Here is a 10,622-nt window from a genome sequence, read left to right as displayed (position 1 = left end):
GTTGATACTTCCTTTAATTGCTGTTGGTTCTTTTTCTATGTTTATAGCAATTATCAGTTTCAGCAAGAGCAGCACAACACGAACCTTGTCAGAATGATGTTACGGCTCTGCGCTTGGGCTACATTTTTATCAGACTAAATCCAACATCTGTTCAAATTTAGTATGCAAGTGCAAAAGTTTCCTTCCTTTCCTTTTCCAAAAAAATATACTTTGAAACCATGAAAGGTAAAAACACTCATTCATTAATAAATACTTCAAAAATTAAGCCACTGTCGAAATTAATTATAATGTTGATTTTGAGAAAATTTAAACTTTCTATTTTTTGAATAAACAAAACTTGTTCTTACACAATATGTAGGGAAGAGTATAGATTGAGCTAAGTCTTCATTATCCTTCAATTACTTCATTCCCATCAACTTGTTTTTTAACTATTTGATCTTTTTTCTTAACAATACGGAATCAGGTATTAACTTCTCGGTATGACACACAAAATGTGGATGTATTTATCAGTTTTGATTCTTAAGTATTTATTAATGATCTAATTAGTGAATTAAATTTATTTCTATTTATAATAATTATTAATGGATTCATTACCTTGTCTTCACTTCTTTAGAATAGGTCCATTAATTAATTTTTACAATTAAAATTTATTTTATAATTTTATCTTTAATTAATAATAAATATCTTTCGACCATATTTACGTGTCATTGTTTCAAGAAAATACATAATATTGAGCGTTGTTTTAATAAATCCTCCTATAAATCATTCGGTTTCGATAATTCGACCATTCGACATATTAGTTTAGAACTGATTTTAAGTGACTAGCTAAAATTTTAAAATACAAATTATTTTGAATTTTTAAAAAGAAAATATTTTGAAATATTAGTTCGTTTAAAATTATTTTTCGTTGATTGCACCAAATCTTAAATGAAATGAAACTAAACTAATAAATATGTTTAACTTATTTCCATCCTTTTTCATTATTTAAGAAATAAAGATATAGAATATTATGGCATGCACTTTTTTTAATGAAATGGTTTAAGATCGTTTTCTAAATAAATCTCCAATATAATTCAAAATGTATCTAGTATTATTTGAATTTTAAACTATAATTATTTTTTAAAACTTTTTTATTTATATTTATAATTATAACAATTAATAAGTTGATTTTCTTAGTAAGTTTTTTAGGTAAACACATTTTCTTACTATTTTAAATAAATAAATAATAATAATAATAATAAATATTAATTTAACTATTTTTGTAAGTAATTATAGAAATTAAATTCTTATTTCATTTAGCATATTTTTTTAAAAATAAGACAAATAAGAAAAAATAAATAATCACTTTTAGAAATATTTTATTATAGCTTTATTTCTTATATGTTAGTAACTTTTCTTATTATAATAATAGCTATATAAAAAAATTGCAATTGTATTTATTGTATTGTATTATAGAAAAATTGTGGAAGTAATGTTTCCAATAGTTTTAAATAAAATCAATTAAAATAAAATTTATTTCCTTAAAAACGAACAAAAGGTTCTGCATTCATGTGTTTTTTTTTTTACAAATTCTTTTATTTTGAACATTAGATTAATTAGTATAGTTCTAAAATTTATGAGGATAATTGGTTTATGAGACAAGTTTTTTTTAAGTAAAGAATAAAATAAATTAAAAACTGTCAAGGATACTCCAAGTCTTATAAGATCAATTAAATAAATACAATTCCTACTCTCTAAAGGCTTTATCCAATTAAAACTCAGAAAAGGAATAAACAAGTTTCTATTATATAATTTTTTTATATATTTAACAAGTATTTGGTAAACTATACGCTTATTTGAATAAATGAAAAATAAATTTAAATCATAAAAAATCAATTTATTACTATTTGAAAATTTGTTTATGAATTTGTTTATATATATAATTATTTTAAAAGATAAGAGATAAAATTGACGTTTTTATAACAAAATATTAAATCATTAGTAGTACATATAGAATGGTTCACAATAAATTAAGGTATAATTATCTTATTGGTCTTTACATTTATGATCAATATTCAATTTAGTACAGTGATTTAAAAAAAACAATTTGGTCCATATGTTTTTTAAAAAGTACTCAAATCGATCATTTATATTAAGTTCCACCTTACAGCGTCAAGTGCTGCTTACGTGTGGTAGAGAAAGGTGAGATTGAGTGTTGTGTGAGGTGACAAGTGGAATGGATTGACAAATTAGTGAAAAATCATTCGGGGTTAGAATTTTTTGAATTGTAATGAGTGAGTAGGCAATTGGAGTTAGGATTGATGTGAGCTAATCAAGTGTAATCATATGTCTTCTAACAAGTATATTGTTTCTGTTACATCAAATTTTTTAGATTCATCATATTCATTCGGTTGGTTGTCTTAGTATTGTTCTTGACATGGAGGGTGAAGCACAAAAGTAACGATGCAATTTGGCTATGGAGATCTATCAAGCATAGATGTTTTTGTCTTTACTGCTAATTCTGATAAAGAACCACCTCTTGTCACTGCAACACCATCTTATCTATCCTAGCCGAAGAGTATCCAGTTGAGAAACTTTCTATGTTTCTGATGACGTGAAGGTGCACTTCTAACATTTGAGGGCTATGAAATTGTAGAGACAATTTGTGTTGAGCGTGGTGCAGGCACACTATTGCAATTAAAAAATTCTAACCCCAATTGTCCACTCACTCATTACAATTCAAAAAATACTAATCCTCCAATTGATTTTTCACTAATTTGTCAATTCACTCCACTTGTCACCTCACACAACACCTAATCTCACATCTCTCTGTCACATAAGCAACACTGCAACACTTGACGTCGTAAGGTGTGATTTAACACCAATTTGGATATCTTTTAGAAAACATAAGGAATAAATTGATTTTTTTTTAAAAACACGGTAGTAAATTGAATATTAACCCTAAATGTATGGACTAATAAGATAATTATACCATAAATGAATTGTGGAGTACTTATGTCAAACACCTATGTTTGAATGGAGAAACAGACCAATAACGTTTTCAAATTGAACTGAACTAGTTGAATCATCTTTTCTTTCACCCTGTTTATTGTGGGGTAGGATCATATTTTATTTTATACGATGACCATTTATTTTGTACTATGACCTTATTGGTTGATGAACCATTAATTTTATTTTACACAATTGAATACAATTGAAAACATCACCTTTACACAATTGAATACAATTGAAAACATGACCTTGTGCTATCATTACTTATCAAAACAAAATCTGATTGGAATAGACCTTATGATGCAGAAGATTTTGGTAATATATTGAATAGTTGACAATACAATAAATTAATTGTGGAATATTTATGTCAATCACCTAGGTTGAATACATTCATATAGAAAGAAAAACAGGTCAATTATGTTTTTTAAATGTGACTGAACTAAGTGAATCATCATTTCTTTCAATTGAACCATTAATTTTAATTTACACAGCTGAACAACTGAAAACATGACCTTGTGTTATTATTGCTTATCAAAATAGAATCTGATTGGAATAGGCCTTATGATGCAGAAGATTTTGGTAGTATATATTGATTGGTTGCCAATAAATTAATTATGGAATACTTATGTCAATCACCTATGTTTCAAAATATAGAAAGAGAGACAAATAATGTTTTTTCAAATGAGACTGAACTAATTGAACCATCATTTCTTTCTCCCGGTTTATTGTGAGAGTATAATCATATCTTATTTTATACGATGACCATTTATTTTGTACTGTGACCATATTGGTTGAACCATTAATTTTAATTTACACATTTGAACAACAGAACATTTAACTTCATTAATTTACCTATATTGATATGTAATATTTTTTTAGAATTATTTTTAGATTATATGTTTATTCTATATTTTGGAACAAAATCTTAATTTACAAATTGGAATGGATGAGGAATGTACTAAGACACCTCTTTGTGAGTTTGAAATTGAGAAAGATGATACTGAAAAATAATATGTAGCAATGGATGAGAAATGTACTAACATGCTTCTTGCTTCAATTTTTCAAAAACAATGCAAAAAGTAGCAAATATTTTGATTGAAATTCTTTATATTTAATCTTTCAGTAGCAAAAAGTAGCAAACATTTTATTGAATTTCTAAAAAAAAAATTATATATGGGCTCACCCTTATGCGGATGGGGGCAAAGAAATCAGCTCGCGTTCATTACATGGGGCAGACCAAACGCGAGGCGGATCAGCCCGCATTGTCATCCCTAAATTAACATAGAAACATATACTATTATCTAATATTTTATATCAAAATATATCCCTTTTCTTAGGGATTTTAATATATACACAAACGTTTACAAACAAAATATTCAAAATAAAAACATTTGTTCCTTTGGTTGCTTCTTGAGGAACTCTGTCACCTGCAACTTCTTTTTCTGTTTCCGTGTAAATTAACATAATCATCACAGATTAAATAAAACAAACACAAAACAAAACACAATGTAAACTAGCTATTTTTAAGAATTCTAATATAAATTTGACTTCTTAAAAACAAGCATAATCCATTAAATTCTCATATTTTGTACAAAGTCATCAAGTGTCTATTACATTCATCATCCACATTACTCCTGTCAAATTTCTACCGACTCACATACTCAAACACTTGACTCTACTTCTGGAAGACTTGTGTATTGAAATTAGCATCCAGAGACCTGCACTTGTCATACTACTCACTGTTAATCCACACATTCATGCGCAAAATCATCTCATATGACATGGTAAATCCATTTGATTTGCTCTGATAAGTTCTTTCAAACCTCAGACTCAACCAAATGAACATCATTCGACTCTCACCAACAAAATAACTTCATCTATGTGGTTCCATTATATCAATAAAGTCAAGATCGTATCATTCACAAGACACTCATAAATCAATACACCCTAGAAATAATCTCAACACGATATTTCCTTTCCTGAAAATACTATGTATTGATCACACTTTCACATCATTTCATACCTCATGTAACACATTAATATACCATTCAATCACATCATATTTTAAACTTTTCTAAACAATCCAAATATTTCAAAATTCAGTTAAACATATAATTAAGTTCCTTTAATCATATTTTGAAATAAAATTTAGAATTTCCACTTAAAAACAATAAGCAATAATAAACTAGGCTTTCATAAGCAAAACTAACAATTTTAAGTTTTTTTTACGGAGAGTCCAGCTTGAGCGAAAATTTACTCTTTACGAGAATGGGTATCGCCCAAGCGAAAATTTTCTTGCTTGAGCGAGATTCAACCCGAGAGTACCTAGAATTCATCATAGATCTCGTCTGAACAAGGCGAGAAGGGACCCGAGAGCATCTCATTTTTCATTTTATACTTGCTTGAGCTCATTTTATACTCATTTGAGCGAGAATTATCTCGCTCAATATGCAGAAACATTTTATATTTCTCAAGTTATATTGTTGAACCAAATTGTCATTCAACTCATAATTTTAATAATCTACACATTAAAAGTGACAGTTCTTACTCATATATACTTTCTAAATCAGACAACCAATTCTCAATCACAACACTTTCAATAACTTCTTCACCTTAAAATCAATATATAATATTCAAAATCAACCATTTCAGTCAATATATTACTTTACTCTTAAAAGAGACAATCATACAATAAGATTTGAGACTGGTGACCATGTCACCCTCACATTTAAATCTTCTAGCCTAAGGTTCTATTGGAAATTTAAAATTAGTTTGCCTTACCGGAACTTTAGCAGATGATAATTAACCTCTCTAAGAACTTTAAATCTACCAAAAGAGATAATTAACCTGCACCACAAAGTTCTAATAAAAAATCTAATTATATTACTAAGACCTGAGCTAACATAGATTCACCATGAAGGTAAAAGAGTCACATGCAAGGTATAAACAGAGACAACCAAACAAGTTCAAAATTTGACTCTAAGAGAAGAGCAAAGATGAACTTACTCTATTAGATGATATCCTAACCGGACACTCTTGTAATCAAAATAATGAACAAAGAGGTCAGAATCTTACACAGAAGGAAGAAAAAAGGAAAAACAAATTATAGAAACATAAGAATTCTTTTATAATGAAACCTGAATAACTGAATTTTCTATTTATATATATTTTTTCATTTTAATAATAAAATATTCACATATCATTTAATATACTACTTATCTCTAAAGTTATTTTTTGATACAAATTTCATAATAAGAATACTTCCAATCATGTATAATATTAGTTCATTTAAAATAAAAAGTTATAATTTTAATAAATTTTAAATTAAGGTTAATATAATTTCCTTTTTCTTGTCGTCTTTCGGATTTATTTATGAGAGTCTAAGTATTATTTTTTTTCTTTTCGATTTTTTCGTGTCTCGTATTGGGTTGTGTATTTACATGCTTTGGGATAAACAGAGCGTGTGTTCTGGCTTTGCGAGTTGTCATCGGAACCAATGGAAGACGCCGGGAAGCCTCTGAAGTCCGGCAACCTGTCGCATAAGGTGGTTGATTTGGCTGTGGGAGAGGCACACAATCTCGTTCTTACTGGTGAGTAACCCAATTCATTTTTTTTGTGTGAAAGAAAATTGAAATCTCAAATTTCACTGTTTGGTGTGAAGTGTTGAGTTGAGGGTTGAATTGTTTGCTGTTGTTTGCAGGGGATGGCTGTGTGTACAGTTGGGGTAGAGGAATGTTTGGACGGATTGGGAGTGGCTCAGAAAAGGACGTGCTTTTTCCAGTACAACTCAACTTTGGAAACCCAAATCCAAACGGAACACAAGACACTGTCAAGATAGTGGGAATTTCTGCTGGAGCTTATCATAGTCTCGCTCTTGCAGGTTATCCAATACTTCATACCTTTCAATTTCCCTCTTTTTATATAGATATCCCAATGGCTAGACTTAAGTGCATTTCTTTGGATGCTGTTAGTGATGTACTCTAACTAGTTATATAATCTCGTCTTCTAAATCTGCATAATAAATGTTTACATAAAAGGTCAATATAAATTATCAAGATACAGTTTCAATTTTGATAAGATAACAAAACTCAGTGCAGTTCTTTGAGTGTCTTTAGTGTTATTCTTTAAATAGATCTATTATTTATTGATTATGTCTTCTGATTCAAAATTGTGGTGTAACGTTCTGGTTAGAAGTAGAAGAAATAAATTCCAAAATTGAATTTTGTTCAAGAATAAAATTTTATTAGAATTGTCCAGTTCACCCTTTAGAAGCACGTGGCATCTATTTGATGAATTGAGAGGTATTTTATAAGTAGAGTTGGCTCGGTTACTAACAAAGTGCATCCAACTACATTTAAGTGTGGTTCCTTGGGTACCTTCAGTGTTATTCTTTGATCAGAGTTAGAGTTTCATTTAGTAGTCCGGATAATAGATGTTTGCATTAAAGGTCAACATAAGTTATTCAAATAGAATTTCAATTTTGATTCAAGAACAATGTTAAAAAAATCTGTAGGTCATACAAAACACTAATGCCTGTTTGGTTTCATGCTTACAAACAAAACTTGCTTAAGTGGGTGACTTGCAAAATCTAAAACTAATAAGATTTGCTTTTACATCAGATACAATTTTGATCTGGTTTCCGAACGAAATGGATGTGGATCCAAACACAGTAATTACTCACTGGTACTATAAAAGCCAAATAATTTGAAAAAGGGTTATGTGACATGCATTTGTGACTGTGTAGTTTTCTTTTTATGCTGGAAGTTTCGCTATGTTATTTTAGTTTCATACACATCATACCTTGTTTCTCTTTTGCTGAATTCTTAGGTCACCTGGAAAAAACAAATAAAAACTTCACTAAAATGCAGTAACTTACTTCCTCAGCTTATTAGTAATAAGAGGAACAGTTTACCTCTTTATTTGGAGAAATAAATTTTCATCTTGAATGCTCCATAACGAGCAGGTCCTGCTGTATAATTTCATTTTCATTGTTGTTTGCTGAAATGTGAATGTAGAAGTCAAATCATTAAGTGTTGTCTGCTAATATATTACTAAGTTTTTTAATGGGTGATGATACTTTAACACCCACCAAATAAAAAAACACTCACTTGACATCCTAGAATAAAAATATTCTAAAATTTGCTTTATTTTTTTATTTAAAATTCGAATATATATTATTATATTATTAAAATTGAGTTGTTGAGTGAATGTAATTTTTAAAATTGTCAAAAACATTTTTATTTTTTATTACGAGCATTGACAGACATCTGCTATTTTATTGACTGCATTTTTAAAAGTAACCTGACATGCATGCAAGCTACTGTTGCACCGGTAAGTACCAGTGGTTAAGACCAAGTCTATGAAAATGAAATAATTTGAAGCTATTCAACAAAATCTGCATTTGCAATGAAGTGAATGAATATATATGTTCAATACTTTTTTTTTTTTTTTGCTTTTAGTCTAAGAGCTAGACTTTGCTAACAAGGGATGGATTTCCAGATTTAAATCTTTTTCTCTTGATAACCCAAGCTAAAGTTGCCCAATTATTATTAACCTTGTTACTAAACTTTCGTAAGAGGTTCAAATGTGTGCTTGCATTTAGAAACACCGTGCGTATTGGTTATCTAATGTAACTTAGGCTGGTTCTTCTGATTTTGAATTTGAAGGTATTCCACCATCTAATTCTTCAGTCTGTGTTGACAGAAGATGGAGCTGTTTGGTCTTGGGGTTACAATTTCTGTATCCTTAATATGCTTGGAGTCCCTTGGTTCATCTCAGTTAATATACATTGCTTGCTTTTACTTTAGACGTTTGTTAAATTTATGTTCTGTACTAGCACCTACACCCTTGACTACTGTATGGATGGTCAACTTGGTACAAATGGAGAGGAATCACATGACCATGAATCTGATGTTGGAGACTCTTCTTTAGTGCCCCGCTTACTGAAGAGGTTTGATGAATTGCACCCCGTCAATTCTTCATTGGGTGTGTCTGAAGCAGAAGCTAAAACATCACTGAAGGTTAACACGAATTGCATTAATTTTCTTAATCTAAAACGTAAAGCAAGGTGACTCTATAATTGATGTATTCTGAACCGTTCAACTTTCGCAGATATGTGCTGTCAAAGCTGGAGGAATGATGTCTCTGGCTATTGATAACCGTGGGACCCTGTGGATGTGGGGAAACTGCCCACAACAAATCAAAGAAGGTGAGTTAGCCCTTGTAAGCAGTTTCACTCCAACTCCAGTTTGGGATTTTCAGGGTCGATCTGTTGTCAAGGTTGCATGTGGAAATGAGCATGTCGTAGTGCTGGTTAGTGCTGGGGAATCATACAATGGTGAAGATCTAGTATGCTACTCTTGGGGTTATAACACCCGTGGCCAATTAGGCTTGGGGGATAGAGAGAGCAGGCTGCATCCGGAAGTAGTTAAAACATTTGATGAGGAGTCATCACCCTATGAGGTGGCATGTGGTGCCTATCACACTGCTTTGCTCACTCGTATGAAGAAAACTAGTGATACATCAGACACCACATGCTGGACCTTTGGCCTTGGAGACAATGGCCAGCTTGGGCATGGAACAACACAAAGCACAATATTTCCTACACCTGTTAAAGAATTGCCACAAAATGTATCCCTTATTTGTGTTGACTGTGGTTTGTTTCATACAAGCGTAGTTTCCTCAGGTGGGGATGTGTGGTCATGGGGAATGGAAAAGGGTCTTGGCTTATGCCCTGATGCTAGTCGAGCTGGAACAGATTCTGGTGATGCACTGTCTCCCCGTCTTATGTCATGGAAGCCAAATCAACCTAAATTTCCAGATCCAGTTAAACTTGCATGTGGAGCCGCACATACTGTTATAATTGCGCAAGGGGGACATAGAATGTGGTCTTGGGGTAGGGGAAGAAGTGGAGTTCTTGGAGATGGCAAAGGCGAAGATTGTTACACTCCTACGCTCGTACTATGGCCTCAAATGATGGAGGATTCTGAGGAAGAGGAAGTAAAAAGCAATGGTGAGCAAGATAAGGCTAGAGAAGAAGAGACTGAAGCAACAACAGAAGCAGAAGAGAAACTATCCTCAGCATTGATTGAGCTGAAGCTGCTTCAAACAAAGCTATCTGTGATGAAAAAATATGTCAGTATACTTCATGGTTCTGTTTTTGGAAAGCCTTTTGAGGAGCAAGATATTCCCGATTCATTACAGAATTCAGATTCACTTGACATTGGAAAAGAATGGGAGAAGATGTTAGGTACAGCAGATCATAGGAAGCTAATTAGGTTGGAAATGTTTTACCGAGACATGCTTGCTGGAGTAAAAGATGAACTAATGAGGAGAAGGATCAAGGAAATTGTAAAGGAGTGTCTCCAATCTTCAGAGGTGTAAAATTAGTATCTAAAATTAAAAACAAGATACCATTCCGAACAAAAGGATTTCTCACATAAAAAGTTATAAGCTATTTGATCATTCCATTTTGCACCATTGGTATGTCCATTTATTACTCACTCTATTTGATCATCCACTTGTATAATTCGGTACCACATTATCGGTATCAGAAACTTACCCTTACGTGTTTAGTGCCAGTGGAACCCACGGGAACAAAACCGAAAATGATAACATCGTTTATTTGCGTA

The 10,622-nt window shown here is 31.1% G+C and overlaps 1 protein-coding gene across 2 annotated transcripts; it reads left to right on the top strand.

The window, feature by feature from the left end:
• The first annotated feature begins 6,395 nt into the window (after positions 1-6,395).
• On the top strand, positions 6,396-10,470 carry LOC137822901 (ultraviolet-B receptor UVR8). Of its 2 annotated transcripts, XM_068627924.1 has the most exons (5): positions 6,396-6,581; positions 6,692-6,871; positions 8,695-8,730; positions 8,854-9,011; positions 9,103-10,470. In XM_068627924.1, exons 1-5 carry the CDS (start codon positions 6,488-6,490, stop codon positions 10,372-10,374), a joined length of 1,740 nt encoding a protein of 579 aa, XP_068484025.1. In that variant the 5' UTR covers positions 6,396-6,487; the 3' UTR covers positions 10,375-10,470. The 2 variants fall into 2 exon arrangements, with proteins under 2 accessions (XP_068484025.1, XP_068484026.1); XM_068627925.1 differs by lacking the exon at positions 8,695-8,730 and having other exon boundaries at positions 6,453-6,581; positions 8,828-9,011.
• Positions 10,471-10,622: the final 152 nt, after the last annotated feature.

Source organism: Phaseolus vulgaris, chromosome 9, assembly GCF_000499845.2.
Source record: "Phaseolus vulgaris cultivar G19833 chromosome 9, P. vulgaris v2.0, whole genome shotgun sequence".
NCBI classification, from domain to species: domain Eukaryota; kingdom Viridiplantae; phylum Streptophyta; class Magnoliopsida; order Fabales; family Fabaceae; genus Phaseolus; species Phaseolus vulgaris.
The sequence above is the reverse complement of the archived record's forward strand: the minus strand, read 5'-3'. Positions and strand labels throughout refer to the sequence as shown.